Raw genomic sequence first — 20,991 nt, 5'->3', positions numbered from 1 at the left:
GCTGATACTGGCCTCCCGTGAGCGGATCAGAGCGCGTCCGCCCTGTGGTCCTAGAGCCGTGGAGAGGAAGCGCGCCGTCCCTGAGCCCCTACTGTGTGCCAGGAATGGTCATTCAAAAACCTGCTCAGTCTTATTCCCCACACATGCCCCTCCTGCTGCCATACTATCACAGCAACGAAATTGATCAATTTAGGCTTGGAGGCAGCTTTCTCCATCTGACAAGGGCTCTCTTCGCGCCTCCAGGGGTCGGGGACCCCTCACACGCCCCACCCCGAACCTTGAGATGGGAACGCCTCTTCAGGTCCTTTTCCCAGCCCCCGGCCTTGGCCCTTGCCGCACTCATCGTACAAAATGCATGTCCAAAGGTCGGTGGCCTGCACGCCTTCCGCGGGGCTTGCACGGAACCCTCCCGCACCTGCTGACCTGGACTCATACCCGGGAGAGGGCGCGGGGGGCGGGGGGCTCCCAGAGATATTTCACAGCCGACAGAGCGAGGCTGAGAGGAAGGTAAGCAGGGAAAACAAGGGCCTGATCGGGCCCAGAGGGGTAGGGCTGAGCCGCGCCGGCCCCCAAATCCCGTCCTATTTCCCAACCAGAACTCCCCAGCCACCTCCGGGCCAGTTAGCCCCACAGAGCGGGGCCAGTTCGCATGCGCAGCGGTCCTGGCCCTCCCGCCCCATTGAAGACCACGCCTCTATCCCCAAATGGGTGGAGGCAGCGGGGCGGGGCGGGCTGCAGCCTGGGAGTCCCCTCTGGAGCACCCGCCCCAGGCCAGCCCCATCTGATCCTGGGCCGGAACCGGAGGCGGCTGCCCCGGGCCGTTCCAGCCTCCGATCCAGTGCCCGCGCTGTGCCTGCATCCCAGAGTCCAGCTCGACCCGCGGCGGCACGGCAGGTAGGAGGCGCTGCGCAGAGGGAGGCGTGTGCGAGCGCGCGCGTGTTCATGTGTGTGTTTCAGGATTGTGTGTGCGGGTGCAACGTGGGCCAGTGCGTGCCCTGTGAGCATAGATCAGTGTGTCTGGGGGTGCACATCCAGCAGGCCGGGGAGGAAGGGGGTGAGCGCTGGCCTTCAGCTTCGGGGCACCGGGCATGGAGCATCCGCCAGGGCCCCCGGGGTTCGTCCCCACCCAACCCACACCCCGCAGCAAGGGGCCTCCCTGACCCCCGATACTCCACACGCCTCTGACAGTTCTGAAGCAGATTTCCTAGTTCAGACTCTTCCGGGGTTTAACCCCAGGGGCTTGACCTCCTCTTCCTCACAATTTCCCTTTCCCTTCCCTTTCCAGCCCTCCACCCATCAATTCCACAACCCCTCCTGGGTGCCCTCCCCGACTCCCATCCCGGGTCTTTGGAGGCTTAGGAAACCTGGCAAAGCAGATGCCCTTCCTGATCCTCCTCTCAGGCTGAATAGGGACCCTTTTCCTGGGCTAAGGGGCTTGGGTGTGGTTTGAGGAGTGGGGGGAGGGTTGGGGAGATCTGGGAGAGTGGGTCTTGGGCTTCTCTGATCCTGCCTTCGCCCTTCAGAGTTGGGGGTCTGGGGAGACCCGCCTGGGGTCCAGCGGTGAAGTAGGGCAGGATATCATTAACAGGTGCCAAGTTCTCTCCAGGCTTAATTTCACGTGGTGGGATTCTCCCCCAGACTCCACAAGGGTGAGGAGAGTGGCCACAGACGGGTGAAGCGAGCTCCTCTCAGGGCTCCTGAGGCAGAATTTGAACCTGGTTCAGCCTGGCTCTCAAGCCACAATCTTTTCCCTGCACCTGCCATGGAGAGAGAGGTGCCAAGAGCAATTACTCCTAGGATTCTAGGGAGGGAGAAATCTGAGAGGATTTCCTGGAAGAAAGGGGTTTGAGGGTGGGGTACAGCCTAGCTTTTAGTGTGAGGCTTCCTGGGGGAACCGCTGTGTTCAGTTGCAAGGATTGACACCTCCCAGGGTCTTTGGGCCTGGTCCTTGCTCCAATCCCAAAGTCTGGGGCAGTGGTGAGAGGCGTGGATGCTTTGCCTGGCAGAGGGACTGGGCGGGGTAGAGTGGGCTCAGCTGGGGTGCTTCAAGCCAGGCCAGTGCTCCGTGCCAGGGCAAAGAGGTGCTCTGGTGGGGTCATGCCCTGAGGAGCCCCTCTACTGTCTGGTGAGGTGGGTGGGTCAACAGATGAACCCTTGCCCAGGGTCACAGCCCTTGCTAGGAGCCAAGGTTGGGGTCAGTTCCTGCCTGGGAGCTGGGGGCGATTTCACTGCAGATACATGGGTGCTGGGTCTCCAAAGATGAAAAGTTCACCAAGCAGAAAAGAAAGGGCGGGGTCCTGCAGGCCCAGGGAATAGATGGGTAAAGGCCTGGAGGTGTGAAACTGAGTGATAGGATAGTCTGTGGGCAGGCGCATTAAACAGTCAGCTGTGCATCTGAGAAGGGTCATCTTTGGCTGTTATAGTGGGTGGGTCACTGCAAAGAGCAGTGAGGAGGAGGCCAGAGCAGGGACAGCCCTCTTCCTCTCTCCCCTCTCCTCTCCCCTCCCCAGCTCCCCATTGGAGAGGATCTGATAGGGGTTCCCAGAACAGAAGTGAGGGTGAATGGGAGGTGCTAGGGGCTGCATAGGGTCCCAGCTTGGGGAATGGTGGGTTGGGGAGCCCCATCTGAGATGGGGCCACCACTGGCGGTGGAGCAGGTCTGGGAGAAGTTGACAAGGTGGGGGCTGGACACAGTGGTTGCAAGGGGCCTATGGGCTTTGGGGGTGCCAGCCAGGACACTGCTCCCAGACCAATGCGTCTCTGGCTACTTTTGGCCCTGCTTTCCCCATGGGCTCTCAGGACAACCCTGAAGCCCTGGTCCCTGAACAGGCGGGCCTCCTGGACCCCCAGTGGGCCCAGGGAAACCTCTCTGTGACCCTTCCTACCTGCAGGACCTCGGTCTTTAGGGTCATTGTGTCCAAGCTTCTTTCTTGCTGAGACTGGCTCTGCACATGACCTTGAGGCAGGGAACTTCCCTTTGAGTTTCAGTTTCCTCCTGTGTGAAATGGGAATAAATGCTGCCTAATGCAGGGTTTTGGGGAATGACGATTAAGTTAAATGGTGTCACCTGCCACAATGGGGCATGTGGGAAGTTGTGGGAGAACTTCCCTGCTGGTGGCCAGAGCAGACAAAGCCCACGCACTGGTACCCAGCTGACCATCACTGGGGTGTGCCCAGGGATGGCCACAGGATCTTAAGGTCTGGGGCATGAAAAGCAGAGCGCCTGTAGGCCTGCTCTGTCTGCCTCTGCCCCGCCAGTCCCTGCCCTGTTACCCACCCTCCCCCTCACCGTGTAACTTCTGCCAGTCAGGTGAGATGGGACCTAACTGGTTTGTTACTAATAATAGTAACTAAGATACTGAAGTTTGGGTGACTGTTTTACATTGGAGCAATTCAAGGTGTAACTTTACCCTCACTCACTCTCTCACTTCCTTGAGCAGGACGGAGGAGTGAGGCCACATACCCACCCACACTGTTCTTTACAAACAATCGTAGTTCTCTATTGCTGCTGTGACAAATTAACACAAACCAAGTGACTTCAAACCACACAAACGTATTCTCTTACAGTTTCGGAGGTCACAAGTCTAAAATGCATCTTATGGGGCTAGAATCAAAGCGTGGGCAGGCTGGTTGCTTTTGGAGGCTCCAGGGGAGAAATCTGAGGCACAAAGACGGTTACTGGTTTGCCCTCCCTGGGCCTCAGTGTCCCCATCTGAGGGTGAGGATGTTGGAAGGACATTCTGAGGCTCTGATTCGTCCTCTGACGGGCGTGGGGAGAAGGAGGCATTGGCTTTCAAGGCTGCCATGGGCAGGCACATGATGTGGTGCAGAGAAGTGCCCACAGCCTGGAAGTGCTACCAGCACACCACTTCCCCGGAGACGGGTTGCCATGCTAGGAGGTGGTGAGCTTCCTGGGACCTCCAAGGAAGAACCCCCAACCAGCCCCCCAGAGAATCCCTGGTCTGCATGCTGCAGACCCTGTCCAGTGTGGGTCTCTATTACAACCCCACGGCCAAGGCCAGGCCATATGGGGGCCCTGCTTCTGTCAGGGGCCATTTCTACAGCCTGGTCTCTCTGCCTGCATCCTGGCCGCCTCTCTGTCCCATCTTCTTGTGAATCGTCCAGTAGCCCCACTCACACCTCCGCACACTCCTGAGTCTTAGCCTGGCTCTCAGCATTGCCATAACCTGGCTGTGGCAGTGTTTCTGTGCTCGTCACTTTTTCCATCTTCCCTCTCCTATATATTGCCGCCCAGTGTTGCCGAAATGGTTTCTTCCTCCTAGAATGTTCTGTCTTCCTCCAATCCATCTACTTCCATCTTTTGAAATCACAGTCTACCCTTTGAGATTCTGCTTAGATACCGCCTCCTGCATGCAGTCTCTCCTGCCCCGTCTGAATGAATCACTCCCCTTTCAGAGCAGATCTCTCAGGCTGGTACCAGGGTGGCTGTCTCTCTCCTCTACCAGGCTGACCTTCAGGGCAGAGCCCTGTCTGACTCCTCGCTGCCCCCTTGTTCAGGCACAGAGCAGGTGTGAGTGAAGGTGTGCCAGGTAGAGCAGAGGTTTGACGTGGAGAGGCTCCAGGCTGTGTCCTGAATGCGCTTCTTCCCTCGGAGCCTCTGGACCTCATCTGTGCAGTGAAAACAGTACAGCTCATTTCTGAGGTTGTGCAGGGGCTTGACCTAGGAATCAAGCCTCAGTTTCCCAGTCTGAGAAATAGACCCCCTCTCGCCAGGTTTCCAACCTTGAGTCTTAGAGGCAGGCGGTGCTGGGGGCAGAGACTGCCCATGCAGGAAGCAGGAAAAGAGGCTGTCCTGGCAACAAACCCTGCAAAAGGAAAAGAGCAAGATGTGTCCCCCTCGCCACCATTCATTGGTGAGAGCCTACAGGCCAGAGAGGGCAGGGGCTTGCCTGGGGTCACACAGCTCAGTGGAGCAGAGATGACTTCATGATCTGATCAAGTCACATTTTGTCTGGTTGTTTTCCCTGTGGGGGCGGCAGCATCTGCAGCTGAAGCTCCAGGTGTTCTCCTCCACCAGTAAGTTAGAGAACAGCCCCTGCTGGGGGCACTCAGCTGCATCTACCCCACCTCTGCACCTTCTCGGCAGGATGTAGTGCTGGGCTGGCAGGCCCAGGGTAGGGTGACCACTGCCCTGGGTTTCTGGGGACATGGGACTTTCAGTGCCCACACCAGCCAGGCTACTCATCTTGCCTGAGACTGAGCCTTAGCTGCTCCAGCCCAGGGAAGCCCCAGCCTCCAAGAGCATGGCCAGGTTCCCAGCTTCTTCCTGTCCATGCCCTCCCTGGAGGACCCCTAACTGGAAGGCACTTTTGGAGGTTCATCTCCGAGGTACATTCCGTTTCCCCAGGCTTCCCGCCACCTCCCCAACACCCTATGGCGGGACCCAAATCCCAGTGAAAAGCAGCTGTGGCACAGGGGCCTCAGCACTCAGCCAGGCCACACAGCGAGCTGGCCCGGAGGCTGGATTTTCCCTCAAAATGCTGCAAGAGGGATGTCGGTGCCTGAAGACCACCATCCCCCAGGACCAGAGAAAGGGCCTGCGCCCCAAACCCCTGGCCCTGCCTTTCAGTCCCTTTGTGTCTCCCGGCAGGTAGCAACTTATCAGGTTTATGTGCTAGAAAGATCACTGCAGCTGGGTGGAACTAGATTGGACACAGACAGATAAGGGGTGGGGAGTGAGAAGAAAGACAGGATTTCCCAGCCCCGGTGCCAGCCTGCCTGGCGTTGGCTGCACTGACTCACTGGGCCTGGCCCCTGGCTCTGCTGCCGGAGCCCAGAGCCCAGAACCCGCTGGCCCCAGCCCAGGTCTCCCTCCTCCCCCTCATCCTCCCCCGCCCTGCCATCCGTTCCTCAGTACACAATACATGGAGAAGATGGGGTCCTGGGAAACCAAAATGTACCCATAATAGGACAGAGATACCTGTTCAGCATGTTATTGAATTGTGGCTTGTGGGGCAAGAGGAGAATGGGATAAGAGGGAATGAATACATTGACAAAAACAAAAACACCCAAATAACCAGGAAGCCACCAGACTCCGCGGCTCTACCCTTTCCAGGCCCTCTTCCCTGGCATCAGGCCTTCCTGTGCCCGGGTCGCTGCCTCAGCCCCTTTGCTCAGCATCTGACCCTTCGTTTTGCCCCTCCACCCATTCCCTGGCTCCTCTGTCCTCAGAGCCCTGCAGAGCTGGTCTTGCCAGCTTCCCCCAATCAAAGCTCTGCACCCTGGCTTTCTGGCTTTTTCTCGGTGCCCTCCCGCCTTCCCTCCACCCAAAGCGCATGCTGCCTGCTCTCCACTGATGATTCCGGCCTGGCCTTCAGGCCCTGCTCAGCTTCCGTCTTGAACAGCCACCACCATGCTTCCCACTTCTACAGCGCTTCCTGCAACACGCCTTCCTCCTGGGAGCATTGACCGCTTTGTTTCTGGTTTAGTTCTTAGTCCGGTCCATGACTCTGTGCCCCGTCCTCTCCTGGGACTGCCTTGTGGAACTGACCCCGTCAGCTCAGAGCCAGCCCAGAATGGGTATCAGTGAAGATGTGCATGTTGTTAATAGACCATGTCCCTTAAATTATAAGACACAGCTCTTCAGCCCTGCCCTTATTATGTGGCAAAGGGGAGGGGGCGCTGTTCCCTGGAGTGGGGTGTAGTGGGAGGTTGAGGAAGGGAGGGGAGGGAGATGAGGGGCTTTATTGCCAGGCTAATGGGTGTGGGGCGTCATTGGCTCCTTCCCCTGGGACTGGATGATACCCACTCTGCTGGTTCCGTGCTGTACAACGGGCACCCACCATGGCGTGTGGGGAACTGGGGCACAGAGGCGGGGTCCCCAGCAGGCCTTCCTTCGTTCTCCCTCTAACCCCCACCACCAGCTAGCCACAGATAGAGTTGGGTCTCCTGCCACACAACTCTAGACCCCATCTCCTCCCTATTCACACCTGAGCTCACCAATTCAAGTCCTTTGGCCTTCCTTCTGGTCTTTCTGCTCTAGTCTTGTCCTTTTCTAGTGCATTCTCCATGGGGCAGCCAGGTGGATCTCAAGTCCCTCCCCTGCCCTGCACCCTTCCCCAGCTCTCCATCACCTCAGGATGAGGCCTGATTCTTGTGGCCGGCATGCCAGGACCTCTGACTGGGGTCCTGTGCATCTCCCCACCTCGCCTCCACTCTGCGTTGGCTCAGTTCCTCTCCCTGAGCACCATGTTTGCCCTCAGGGCTGAGAATGTCTCCTGGGGATGGTCTCTGGCTGGCTGGCACCCCTTTCTCAGATGCAGAGGAAACTTTGGAGGTGTGTGCCCAGTTGGGGCATGAGGGCGCCACCTTCACCTTATGAGGCCCTCTCTTGGACATGAACACTCCAAGTGTGAAAGCCACAGTGTTCTGAGATGGAGGAGGCTCACAGAAGGTCACACAGCCTGTACGCGTGACCAGCCCGGTGTCCTTCCCTCCAGGTATGTGGTGTCCAGCCTGACAGGGTTAGAGCTGCGAGGGGCTCAGAACTGGTGGGATCAGTCACTAGATTCAGCCAAACCCTCCGCCTACAGCCACTGCACTGGCTCTTTAAAACTTGTTATTGAAGCATAACTGACCTATAGAACTGCATAAATCTAGATGCACAGCTCAACGACCCCACCCACGTAGCCACCACCCAGACCAAGGAGCGGTATCACCAGAAGTCCTCTCATGCGCCTTCGAGCCACTACCCCCAGAGGCAGCCAGTCTCCTGCCTTCTGTTCACCATCGATGGGTTATGCCTGCTTTTCAGTTTTGTATAAATGGAATCGCAGTTTTGCTTTTCTTGTTTAATATTATGCTTGTGAGATCCGTTCATGGAATTTCGTTTAACAATAGTGTGTTCATTTTTGTTACTGTATCATATTCCGTTACAACAATGTGTTTATCCTTTCCTCTTTTGTTGCGCATTTGGGTTGTTTCTCATTTTCAGCTAAAACAAATACTGTGATAAAATTCTTGTACATGTTTTTGGTGAATATGTGCATGTGTTTCCGTTTGGAATATACTTAGGAGTAGAATCACTGAAGGACAGAGTGTGTGTTCAGCTTTAGTAGATATGATCAAATGATTTTGCAAAGTGGTTGTACCAACTTATACTCCCACCACCAATGGAGATCTGGGGGGGGGGCAGGGAGGAAGGGAGGGAGGGAGAGAGAGAGAGAGAGAGAGAGAGAGAGAGAGAGAGAGAGAGAGAGAGAGAGATTTTCACTGTAGCCATTCTGGGGTGATATCTCATTGTGGTTTTAATTTGCATTTCCTCGATGATTAGTGAAGTCAAGCACTTTTTCTTTCCTTTAATTGGCCATTGGGACTTGCCCTTTATCTTACATTTTCTTCAAAAAGTTTTATTGTTTTATTTGTCAGACTGGCAATCTATGTGGACTTGTTTTTGTGTATAGCGGCAGGAAGGAGCCAAGGTGAAGCTTTTTCCATCCTGATAGCCAGTTGACCCAGCACCATTCACTGAAGAGACCGTCCTTTTTCCAACGCACTGTGGTGTTACCTGTGTCATAAATAAGGTGTCCTACCTGGGGCTTCTTTCTGGGCTTTCTGTTCTGTTCCATTGGGCTGTTTCTCTACGCTGTGCCAACCCCACATTGTGTCAATTACCAGAGCTTTGTGATAGGTCTTGTCAGCGCAAGTCCTCCAGCTGTTCTTCATCAAATGGCCCTGGCGGCTCACAGCCCTCTGTGTGCTGGCTCCATTGTCCACCTCTTAGAGGAGAGCCCCAAAGCTCAGAGAGCTCAGGTAACTTGCCCTCGCCACACAGCTCTTCCTCTGCAGCACCGTGCCTTCCCTGGCTTGGTGTAATGTTGTTTCCCCACCTACACCACCAGGAACTTAATAGTTTTCTTTAAATCAACTTCTTTTTTCCTTATTTCTTAAAGGAAACTGTGTGTTTACTATAAATGGAAAGTCAGCATTACTCTCCATAACTACAAGGTAACTGGTAGAATCTGAAAGATCAAGTAAAAGCAGCAGAAAAATCCATCTAGTTCTAACGAGGTGCTGTTGCTCTGAGTCTGAGGCCAGCTCTTCCCTTGTTAAGGAGATGGGCAAGGGCCGTGAGGGATTCAAGACTCACTGGACCAAACTGACTTCTCCTTGAGAAGAAAATGGCCAGGGAATAACTTTCTTGCCAACTGTTTTATTGCCATATCAGCGTACCCCCTCAGATGTTAACAGTTTTAACCTGGGGCCCTGCTTTGGGAAGCCTTGGTGTGATACTGAGTCTGGAAGCATGGGATCCAGCTCACCAGCCACAGATGTGGGGCACGTTCCTTGATACTCTCATCTACAAAATGGGGCTAAAACTCGCTCTCCTGTTTCTTCCTGGCTGTGGTGGCTACAGTGTCCAGGGAAGGCTCCCTGGTGTCAGTCCCCTCCTGCAGCTGGCTCAGCGTGGCCTGCTGCAAAATGAGCCCTTTCTCTTCCCCAGGCACAGCTGGCCTGTCCGCGCTCCCTCCAGCAGATCCAGAGAACAGCAGACGAGGTCACAGCCTTCTTGAAGGGGGTTCACACTGTTTCCAAGGCGAGTACAGAGACTCCAGTAAGGCAGGCCCACGGCAGATGCTACTTTCTTACTCTGCCGTCTTAGAGGCTAGAACCAGGTAGGGCTGATACCAGCTCCGAGGGGTTAGTGACTTGCCCACGGACACACAACGCTGAGCGTGTGAGCGCTGCAGCTGACACTCTAACTTGGGTCTGACTGACCTGCTGGAAGCCTGTGTTCTCTGAGCTCCCTGCAAGCCCTCATTCTGCCCCAGCTCAGCACCTCATGCTCAGTCCGTAGGGCCCCACTATGCCAGGCCGGGTCTAGATCACCTTATACTTCCTGCTGTGAGCCTTTGCTTGAGCTGTTCCCTCTGCCTGGAAAGGTCTTATTCACCTAACGGACAGCCAACTTCTGGGGCCCGGCCTTTGTAATGGCTTCCTTGCATCCCTCTTGCTGGAACCTCGGAAATGACACATTTTTCATTTTGTCTTGTGTCTATCAGCCACACTAGATCATGAAGTTCCTTGGGGGCTGGCACCCTGAATTATTGTAACCCTCCTGGTCGGGGTCTGGAAACTTTATAGATGTACCAGACGTTGATATTGACACCCCAGGGACACAGTACATTGAATGTACAAACTGCTGTTCCATGCGGTGGTTCTCATTTGATCCTCCCAGAGGCCCTGGCACGTTATCTCTTCCTTCCAGACAAGGACCATGCAGACCAGAGAGCCAACATGGCCTGTTCAGGGTCACACAGCTTTGGGAGATGTTAGGAAACTACAGCCAAGTCTCCACAGGAGCTGGAGAAGGGCTGGGCCGCAGCAGAGTGCCAGGGCTGCAGCAGCACCTCCTGCTGGACAGCGGGGGTGTGGGCACTGGCTGGCACCCAGCCATCGGGAGGGGGAGGGAAGGCGAGAGGCCTGATCGACTGGAAGGGGCAGGCCCTGGCCTTCAGGAGAACTGAGAGCGGGCGAAGCTCTGATAGGGAAAGCTGATCCCCTTTGGGAGTCCCTGCCACTCATTGAGCCTGTTTTTCCCATCCCTGAAATAATTCCTCCTGTATCACCTACGTTGGTTCATTCAACACAAATTTACTTAATCAGTCCACCGATGTTGGACTCTGGGGTTACAGAGAGGAGCTGGATAGGCACCCTCCCCTGGAGGGGCATAGGCTGGGCGGGGGAGATGGACAAGTCATACAAAGATGGGGTACAGCGTAATGGCTGAGGCAGATGGAGGGGCAATGTCAGAGGCAGGGGGGAGGTACTTGGGCTGAGTCGTAAAGTATGCACGTGTGGCAGGACAGTGAGTGTGAAGACCCTGAGTAAACAGCTTTAGGGAACTATAAGGAGCTCACAGCACGGAAACTTTGGCCCAGGGTAGAGACTAGAAATGGGGTCGGGGGTGGGGGTGGGGTGAGACTGGCAGGGGTGGAGGGATGAGGGCAGGCTGAGGGGCAGCTGGGAAGCTCGGACTGTCCTGTTAGTGCCCAGCTCAAACACAAAGTAAAAACATTCAGACAGGCAGTGCAAGGGCCACAAGCTCAGGCCCAGACAAAGGAGGCCCAGCTTTCCGACTTCCATGGTTATGCCTGGAACTACAGGGAGAGAGCAAAGCTCAGAGGCTGGTGATTCTGTGACCCCGTGTGGTATTGACCCAGTGGATGAGTGGGAGGTGACCTTGGGGCAGACAGGTAGTCAGCATGAGGTACAGCTGGTGCAAAGGCCCAGGCCAGAAGAGCCTGGCATGAGTAGGCCAGGGTCAGCCTGGCTGGCAGGGGTGAGGCAGGAGAGATGGCTGAATAGGGTCAGACCCTCAGCCAACCAGGCCTGGCCTGGGTTCTCCCAGGCCCTGGCCCAGCTGAGATTTCCCCTCTCTGACCCCCACCTCCCTTCTATCCTCAGGAGCAAACCTTCCCAGCAATGTTGGCTGCTCTGTAGCCTGGAAGGCCGCCAGAACCCTCATTCTCCAGGAGCCTGGCTGTGTGACGTCAGCCCTGCCCTGCCCGGTGTATTGTGGGATCTCCAGGCCAAGGAGGAGGCAAGCAAGTTGGAGAATGTGGCTTTGAGTCCAGATTGCCGTGGAACAGTGAGCAAGTTGCCTTCCCTCACTGAGCCGCAGTTTTCTTTTCTGAAAAATGGCAATAATGAAAGGCCTACCCAGCGCTGTTTGCAAATACCACACACAAACCTCTAGCCAGGTGACTGGTACATTGTAGGTGCCAGAGGAATGGAATCTGTCTCGGAAATGAGAGGTGGCTTGACCACTTCTCTTCTTGTCCCTCTTCCCTCTGGCCCGCTGAACAGTCTCCTTGGCCTTTGCCTAGTTATAATCATGTTGAGGCAACTTTGTTCCCACTGTGGAAATGAGAAATTGGGGCCTCAGAGAGCTTGAGTGACTTGTTTAAGGCCACACAGCAGGTGAGTGGTGCAGCTGGGACTGGCACCCACATCAGTCTTGCTCTCAAACTTGTTTGCCTCAGAAGCCAGCCTATCTTGCTTCGGTTGCCCTCAGCTGGGCTGGGAAGTTGGGAGCTGTGCCTCGGCAGGGTGGCAGTGTTGCTCTGGGCAGGCCCCAGGATGGGTAGACTGGGGGAGTATGGCACTCTGCCAGCAGCCCAGATGGAGTCTGAGATACGGGGTCATGGGTGGGCCTGTCAGTTGGGTGCCCGGCTGTCCAAGCATCTGTTAGGGCATCTGATATGTTGGGCCCTGCTGGCTGTTGCTCCTCACCCTGCCCTCCCTCCCAGAGGTTTTCTAGCCTGTCAGTTCAGTCTGTGTCCCTTGCATTTGGTCGGCATGTGGCTACAAGGTTCAGGGCGCTGGGCTGGGCCCCAGTGGACCCTTGGGAGCTGAAGGGAGGATGCTGGCATGTACAGTCACCTCCTGTGTCAGGCTCTGTGCCAGGGGCCGCATGTGCAAGAGGACCAAACCAAGTGGACCCTGCCATAAGGGGCTTCTGGTCCATGGGGTGCTTATGGTCCTGGTCCCTGGGCTGAGGAATCTGGGGAAGGTGTGTGGGGAGATGGGATGTTAAGTTTGGGATTGGTGTCTTTGAGGGGTCCATGGTCCTCCTCATAGCACGTGGGCTGGTTGGGGGACCAGAAGAGGGGTCTAGGCTGAACACAGGGGTCATCAGCAGTGGAGAGGTGAACAGACCACTGGGGACCCCCGTAGGGGAGGGAAGGTCAGAGACGGGGGAAGGGTCAGAACCAGCCCCAGATGCTCCTGAAGCCCTGGTGTTCAGGCCTGTGAGACACCGCTGTGAGGTCTGAGAGGCTCTGGGAGAGTCTGGCTGTGGAAACTGGGAGGCCACAAGGTAAGGAGTGTGTGTGTGGGGGTGGGGGTTCCTCAGGGGAATTAGGTCATTGTGATTGAGGAGCAATTAAAGTGCTGCCTATGGAATTGGAGACATTTATCCTAGAAGTGCTGGAGGAAGGGGGAAAGAGAGAATGTGGATGATGGTTGGATGGGCCCTGGGTCAAGGTTTTTCCACACAGGGCAGAATTGTGCCGTTCTAGACTGAGGTGTGATGATGGTCCAGACGGGAGACACTTGGAGACAGTGCTGCTGCTTTCCTGTGGGTGTGACACTGGCCAGGGAGCTGTGGGTCAGCCACGCCACTAGTCTGATTCAGCTGAGCGGTCTAGGGAAGGCGGGTGAAACAAAGGAAATGGGGGCGGGGGCGGCCGGACAGCCCTGAGCCCTGCGTGGCTGTGCCCTTGGCCCGTTGACTTTCAGGCCTGGTTTCCCCTCTACGCTTCAGAAGTGAGAGAATTCAGGCTGTGGAGTCAGGCCAGTTGGTTCCCATTCCTGCTCTGTGTGTACCAGCTGTGTGACCCTGGGTGGGTCTTCTCGGTCTCTGAGCCTCCACGCCTGGCCTGTGGGATGGGGATGAGGCTGCCCACTTCACAGGGAGAGTGCACATGGGGATCACGTGCCTCGGGGCCTCCAGCCCTCAGGAAGTGATGATCTCGCCTTCTATCCTCCCAGGTGCCGCCAGAGCTGCCCACACGCCCGCCCAGCCCTCCGCTGCCTTGTCTTAGCCTCTCCTCCAAGGGCAGCAGCCACCATGTTCTCGTGTGTGAAGCCCTACGGAGACCAGAGCTACTCAGCGCTGAAGCGGGCCTGTCTGCGCAGGAAGGTGCTCTTCGAGGACCCCAACTTCCCAGCCACTGCTGACTCGCTGTACTATGACGGCACCCCGGGCTCTGCCGTCAGGTGGAAGCGGCCCAAGGTCAGTGTGTGGTCTGAAATGGAGCTGAGGCCAGCCGGCCCAGACCCACCCAATCTGCAGGGGCCAGTGGGGTGGCGGGGAGAGGTCATCCCAGGGCCCCAGGCGACAGTGAAAGTGGAGGGGCTGATGCTGGGCCCTCCTGCTGTGGGATTGATCTGGAAGGGGAACCAGGAGAACGGGCCTTCGTCTGTGGCCGGCACTGCCCAGCCAGGGCTCAGCCCCTCTCTAAGCCTCAGCTTCCTCATGGGGAAAACAGGCCCCTTTGCCCTCCCTACCCCCCTCTTCCCAGGATCGTTTTTTGGGGATAAAAAGGAGGTAGCTGTGGATGTGAACTTTTTTTGGTGCGAGGAATTTGCTTTGCTGATTATTATCATAACGATTTTGAAATAGGCATTTGCTGTAAATGAAAAGTACTTATGATGATGATTAATCCATAATAATAGCAGTAAAAAATAACAGCCTCCTAGGGTTGTTGTGAGCAGTGAAAGAGACGATGCTTGGAAAAGTCTGGCGTGGAGCCTAGCGCCCAGTACAGGCAGCGCTTACCCTCACTACTGAGAATGGTGAATTATGCAGCTTCTGGCTGGCAGGCTGCTCTCCTTGTCCTGGCCGTGGTCACTGAGGCTAGAATGTATTTAACGGAAGTGTTTGTCCTTGTGCTGTAATTTCATCTTCTTTAACCTCGATTCCTGAGTGTGAGGGTGGGTCCCCCTGGGGGCCTGGGTGAGGGGAGGTGGCTGGAGGTCAGTGCCCCAGGGCCCGCCCCAGTCTCCACAGCTGTGCTGGTGACACACTGAGGGCTGGTCACACAGGAGGGACATTGGTACAGGAGATTGTGCTCTGCTTGGGGCCGGGAGGAGACTCCCACTGCCCAATAATCAGAGAAGGCTTTTGGCAGGAAGCGCTGTGCAGGCAGAAGGCACAGTGTGAAGAAGACAAAGGCTTATTTGGGACATGGCAGTGTGGCTGGATCATAAAATATGTGGAAGGGAGTGAGGGGAAGAGGGAGCCAGGGTGGGCAGGGCTGGTGCTCTGGGATAGCAGGAGCCATCAAAGGTGAGGCTTTCAGCAGGGTGTGACAGGGACACGTTAGCATTTGTACAGTTCCCTCCGGCCCCTGGACATTTGGGGAAAATGAAATTTAGTTTTCTGTTCTTTTCCTATGATCTATGATCTCAAGTCCCTTCTAACTCAAAACATCCTGTGTATTTTCTTGGACTGAGTAAGGAAGAGAAACTGAGGCCAAGAGGAGAAGGCAGATGCCCAGATTGCCCAGCGAGCTGGCAGCAGAGCTGGGCTGGGACCCAGGAGTCCTGCCGCCCTCAGCCCCCTTCCCTGACATTAGATAAAGAGTCCCTGCAGCCTTTGACCTCAGCCCCTCAAGCCGCACTAGAATCTCTGGACCCTGTCTTCATTCTCTAGAACTCCCAGGAGTTTCCTGGCCAGGCCACAAGATTCCTGCCTCTTGGGCCCCCCCCCCCCCCCCCATGACTTCCTTTCTCTCTTTTGTCTAGTGGGTGGGGAATGAGGCCACACTCAAAGAGCCTTTGTGAAGCCTTGGATGCAAGTGGGTGGGAGAGAGACACTTGAGTTCACTGTCTTCCTCTCAGTCCACTGTCTCAATGCCCCTTCCTGACCCTCTCCTGCCCTCCTGCCATCACCCAGACATTTAAGATTCATGGCTTTGAAGGATGCTAGTGAAGCCTGGCTGGGGAAGTTTGGGCTTGGTGCCCTGAGAGGAAGAAATGCCAGGCTGGCCGGGCTTAGCATCCTCCTGCTGTGTGACCCTGGTAGAGTCACTTGCCCTCTCTGGGCCTCTTTCCTTGCCAATTCAGGAGTCCTGCCACACTACCCCCTCTTTCACTGACTTCCTCCCTGGGCTGGCTGCACGGCCCTTTCTAGACACTGAAAGGAGAAACAGAGCAGCTCCTGTCCTGGATGTGGAAGCCGGTGACCGATGGCATGTGGTGGTTGGTGTTGAGAGGGAGATGTCTGAGTGGGATGCAGGAGTGGCTGTGGGGGGTCAGTTCTGGGTTGGGGAGGCAGCTCAAGGCCAGGCATGGCTGGCTGAGGGGTGTACATTGAGGAGGTGAGACCCTGTGGACCAGGCTGTGACAGAGTGTGTCAGCAGTCCCTGCTGGGTGGTGGCAGGGCCAGTGTTCCTGGCAGGCTGTCACTCCACTGACAGGATGGGGTTTGGTGGAGCAGGACCTCAGGCTTGCCACAGTGGGTGGGGTGGGGCTGGCCCAGTGGGGTGACCACTAACTCCCAGCTGCTTGGCCCTTGGCCAGTGAGATGGAACTTTGGTCGGAGGCAGCTGTTTTTCTGTGGAGTTTCACTTCCTGGGTCCTGTGACCTGACTGTTTACAAACAGAGCAAAACGCCAACCTTCTCACAGCCCAGGGGAGGCCCTCCTTCACTCCCACCCACCTCCGCTCCTTCTCTCCAGGTTAGTCTGTACCAGAGTCGTGGCCTCTGTTCTTAGAGGAGCTCCTCAGCCAGCCTCCCTGCTGACTGGCCTCTTTCTTCCAAAATGGAAAGAGGAGGCTGGTTTTTGCGCCAGATGGACTTGGCCTTACCTCATGGGAGGTGAGACCTTGAGCAAGTCATTTCCCCTCCTTGGGCCTCAGTTGCCTCATCTGTAAACAGAGAGAATAATTCTTGTCAATCATGGTTTCTGGAGATTGAAATGACTTCAGGCATCATGGTGTTAGACACATGGCAGGCAGATGACAGACTGGCTCCCCTCTCGCTCACCTGCCAACCCTCCACAGCTGGTCCTGCCTGGGAAGTCCCGCCTCTTATGGACTTTGCAGGTAGGACCAGGCCTCATGTTCCTCAGTCTCCATCCAGGACACCTGCCTTGGGTCCACACCCTCTTCCTCCCCTCAGGTTCCTTGTTCCTTCCAGTTCAGTAAACGTCTGCTGGCTTCCCCCACAGGCCTGGCGAGGGAGATAAGAGGAGAAGGGACTGTCAGTCAGGAAGGCCAGTGACTCAGGGGGAATCCTAGGTTATGGATGTAAAGGGGCCGGGGGTAGTGATGGAGGAATATTTTTCCTGTGATTCCCCAAATGATGTAGGTGATGTTGGATCTGCCGGCAGTTTCTGAGTGCGGGCCGGGATCGTGTCTCGTGAAGCTGAAGAATGGAAACACGGACCAGGGAGAGGCAAAAAGTTTTAAAAAGAGGATAGTTTATTAGAGGCAGGAGAAGAGGTTGCAGCTCCTGAGCGGGAGGGGATCCTGAATGGGGGGTGCCCCATGACTGAGGCAAAAGCTCTTACTTTTATACCTTCCCTTGCCTGCTTGGGGAAGGGGAGCTCTTTGAAGAAGGGAACTTGTTTGAAGAAGGGAACTGGCGCCTTCTAATGAAATTCGTCTACCAGGTTTGCTCTGCTTGCCCATCCTAAAGGAATTAGCAAAATTACCCACTCTTATCTATCAGATCTGCTCTATTTGTCCAAAAGGAATTTTACAATTAACCTCAAGGCCTTGTTACATTATGTCCTGGAGCGAAGGAGTGATTTCAAAACCTGGAGTTTTAGGATATGGCTGTCTTTTGTTTATTCCACCAGGGACCTCCCTGTCTACCTAGGGACATGCTGGCTAACCTGTATCAGTAGGGTGAAGCTTCCTCCCCTCAGGCCCAGGGCCTTAGTAGGGCCCCTTCTCATCCCTGAGGGGGCAGAGTGCCCCCCCATCCAGCACTCTGCTCCCCCACCCCCATGTCTGGAGGTGAGTCTGCAGATCCCTTGGTAGAACCAAGTAGGGCCGACAAACAGAACTCTCCCAAGGTGGCCTGCTGGTCCCCAGCCCTGTGCCGGGGCTCACGCTCATCTCACAGCACCTGGACGCCCATTCCTTGGCTGTGCTAAACAGCGGCCCCTTTATGCCATGAAACAAGCAATTTGCACTGAGGCCGGCCACCCACCTGGACCTCTGCCCTGCCCAGCAGTGATCCCCTGTGTGGCTTATACTCATAGGCGGTGAGACGGGGAGCATGTGAGAGGGAGGCAAATCTGTTGCAGGCAAATCTATAACCCCTGAGAACATGGCCCTTGTTTCCTGTCACAGGCAGACGTCCTGCTTCCTTCCTCAGCCTGTTGCCCCACTTGTCTGGTTGAGTCCTACTGTGGTCTTAGATTCCAGGAGGAGGTGACTGGGGTGAAGGTGGATGGATGAGGAGGGGGAGGGAAGGAGGGGCGGAAAGTACCCTGGATCCGCTGTCTGCTGCTGCATTCCTGTTTGTACACCGGGCCTGGAAACCTGAAATTCTTGTTATGCTGCTGAGGGAGGTAGTTACGGCTGTGACCTGTGTCCAGTGGAACTGGTCTAACAGGCTGGGAGGGGTTGAGAGGTAACTGCAGGTGCAGAAGGCTGTGCCCCAGAGAGAGGTTTGCTGACCAGAGAAACCATCACCCCCCAGCCCTAAGGGATAGCCTGGCCCAGGGCTCACAGCAGGTGCCTGTCCAGTCCCATCCTGCATGCCACTTTGTCTGCCTCTGAGGGCTCCTGCCTGCAGCCCCAGTGGAATCTGCCAACCCCTGATATTGGAGGTGGACAGAGTTAGGCCCAGGCCCTGCCCTGGAGCTTGCAAGCTTGCACGGGAGACCCCAAGGCAAAGCTCACTGTGGACAGTGATGGAGGGAGCACAAGTGGCCAGGATCCTAGGAGGATGGTGTCAGAGGTGGGAGCTATCTTGAGGGTGGCTGGATTGTGTCTTAGGCAGATTTGGAGGCCCCATTCCCCTTTGGAGCCTTCCTGCCGACCAGCCCTCTCCATGCCTGCCCTGCTGGTGTCACCACCTCCAGGCAGCCTCCTCTGATCTCTCTGGGTTCCTGTTATCACAGCTGTGTTCACATGGAGGATCATAAACTAATTTCTCCTCCTCAAGGGCTCTGCCTCTAGGCTGGGATCCTGATCCTTGCCCAGCTCTGTGCTCTGTGCCTAGTTGATGGGCCAGAAAAGGTGGAAGGACAAATACTATTTTGAGAACCCTGGCCCTGTGGTGGTGAGGGTAAGGGTCTGGGTGGCCCCTGATCCCTTGGTCTCATTACTATATAGTGAGACCCCCTAAGGTGGATTAGGGACAGGTGCAGGGGTCAAGTGAAGGAAGGGTGGCTTTGTCGCTCATAAATCCTAGCCCGCCAGGAGGCTCTGAGCCAGCTGCCTGAATTTGAATCTCAGTTCACCTCTTCCTAGGTGGCCCTGGGCAAATGTTTTAACTTCTCTGTGCCTTGGTTTCCTCACCTGTAAAATGGGGATGCTGCAGTGCCTGTCTCTCTGGGTTGTTTTGCACAGTGCCAGGCACATAGTAGTGCCGGTCATTATGAGCTATTTCTGTGATTATTCCATTCAGGGTCCCCAAAGTGGCCTCTGGACTCCAGGACAGACTCCAGGTGCTCCCACTCTCAGATGCCTGGGCCTGACTTTGCCCGCCTCCAGGGTCAGGAACAGGGCTTGGCAGGTTCCCCTGGGGCTGCAGACAGAAGCCCTGGGAGGGAGGACAGAGTGGCATGTAGGATGGGACTGGACAGTTTCTGTAGGTCAGAGCTGGCAAACCTGTGCTTGTCCTTCCTCTCTACTAGCTCCCAGGCTGGTGGATTTGCCCCAGGTTCCTGTTTCCCCATAGCAGGTCAGGGCAATGCTGGGCCTGGAACCTGGGCCTCGCTGGTTCCTGAGCTCGCTCTCTCTCTCAATCTCTCTCTCTTTCTCTTGCTCTCTCTCGCTCTCTCTCACGCGCACACTAGAGAAGTGTCTAGGACCAGGGCCCTGTTCTGGGGTGGCAGGGCCAGGCTGAGACAGTTGCTGCTCCATGAGGAGGAGACCTCAGGGCGGAGAGCCCAGAAGACCTCGGTTCTGTCCTGTTGATCCACTTACTTGCCTCATGACCTTGGGCGTCATTGTTTCCTCCTCAGTGTTCTCTGTGGAATGGGCGGCCATGTCTCTGTCCAGGGCCCTGGCTGGGGGGAGCACCTCTGAGGTCACTGCCTGGTGACGTGAGGCGGTAGCTCCATCTCTTCCCATGGTGAGCTGTGGCTGGGGTCTGCCAAATATGAAGCTCCCCTTTACCCCTGTCCTGCCTGTCCTTCCGGACCCCAGGGAGGCAGATGCTAAGTCATGGCTCTCTCTGGCTCAGAGTGCTGGGTTGGGAGATAAGATACGGAGGGCAGCAGGGAGGGAGGGAGGCAAGGCTTCCTGATAGCTGCCTGGCCGGGTTTCCGTGACCTGGGGCGATATTCCTGCATTCCATGCTTTGGGGAAGCCACCTTGCAGCTTGGCCCTGAACTTGTCACCCTGAAGTCCCATCTGGAGTCACTCATGTCCTCAGGGGAATTATAGCCCTCAACGTGGCCCTCTAAAACACTGGTTTTCCCAGGCAATGGTGGCAACAGGGGTCCCAGATACCTTAGTGAAAACCGATAGCCCTTTTCCCCATTTTTCCCCCTCAGTGTTGTGCCTCCATGACCTGTGGAGTCCTTACACAGCCCTGCAAGGATAATAACCTACCTCCTTTGCACAGGGCAGGAAACGGAGGCTCAGAGAGGTTAAGCCACTATCCCAAAATTGCACAGCCAGGAGATGGGGAAGAAGAATTTGAATTCTCTCTTCCTGACTCTGCTACCCTCTGCTGGCCGCCTGCAGTAGGATTTCGTTAGTTCTGTTGTGATTGAACTAGCTTGGAAGCACCTGCTGAAGTGGTGGCAGGCGCGTGCTGTGTGGCTGGAGCATGTTATTCCATGTCTCTGGGCCTCAGTTTGCTCGTCTGTAAAATAAGTACAGTGCCCACCTGTCAGGACCATGGTGAGGGTTGATCATAGTGCCAGCAGGATGCCTGGCATTAGAAATGTATGTTTCAGTGTTTACCTCCCCCCACTCCCACCGTAGCCCCTCTTGGGTAGCAGGCACTCCCTCTCAGCTCTATTGGGTGAAGATGCTGATGGATGAGGAGGAGGGGCCTAGGGTGGGCCCTCTGGGAGCTCTGTGGGTGTCTGCTCAGCTCTGCTCCGACTTTGCTTGCTGTGTGCTCTTGACAAGTCATCTGCCCCTCTCTGAACTTTCATTCCTTACCCATAAAATGGAATAGCAATGCCACACTCCTCAGGTGGGGTGAGGGTCAGATGAGACAGCCTGAGGATGTGCCCATATGGGGCCAGACACATCAGCTCCCCGGTTCTCCCCACCCTCTGTACTCATCACAGGTACTTTTGGTGTGTGTTTCCACCCTGCACC

The 20,991-nt window shown here is 55.9% G+C and overlaps 1 protein-coding gene and 1 long non-coding RNA gene across 5 annotated transcripts in view; one reads left to right on the top strand and one right to left on the bottom strand.

Moving 5' to 3' along the window:
* Positions 1–387: 387 nt before the first annotated feature.
* CAPN5 (calpain 5) overlaps positions 388–20,991 on the top strand; it is a 48,139-nt gene continuing 27,535 nt past the window's right edge. The window contains exons 1-2 of one of the 3 annotated variants that reach the window (XM_074335730.1): positions 388–507; positions 13,516–13,759. In XM_074335730.1, the coding sequence (XP_074191831.1) occupies positions 13,595–13,759 (165 nt within the window). In that variant the 5' untranslated portion in view covers positions 388–507; positions 13,516–13,594. Of the gene's footprint in view, positions 508–683; positions 895–13,515; positions 13,760–20,991 lie in introns of those variants that run through there. The other 2 variants (XM_019726415.2, XR_012497476.1) reach the window with 2 other exon arrangements.
* Positions 3,582–19,877, bottom strand: LOC141572219 (uncharacterized). 2 transcript variants are annotated; one of them, XR_012497478.1, is made up of 4 exons: positions 19,639–19,877; positions 16,339–16,398; positions 4,744–4,826; positions 3,582–4,629 (listed from the first exon to the last, which is right to left on the bottom strand). It is a non-coding gene; the product is annotated as an uncharacterized LOC141572219 (long non-coding RNA). The 2 variants fall into 2 exon arrangements; XR_012497477.1 differs by having other exon boundaries at positions 3,582–4,826.

This window comes from Rhinolophus sinicus, linkage group LG06 (assembly GCF_036562045.2).
Source record: "Rhinolophus sinicus isolate RSC01 linkage group LG06, ASM3656204v1, whole genome shotgun sequence".
Taxonomy (NCBI): domain Eukaryota; kingdom Metazoa; phylum Chordata; class Mammalia; order Chiroptera; family Rhinolophidae; genus Rhinolophus; species Rhinolophus sinicus.
This window is presented reverse-complemented; position numbering and strand designations above follow the sequence as displayed.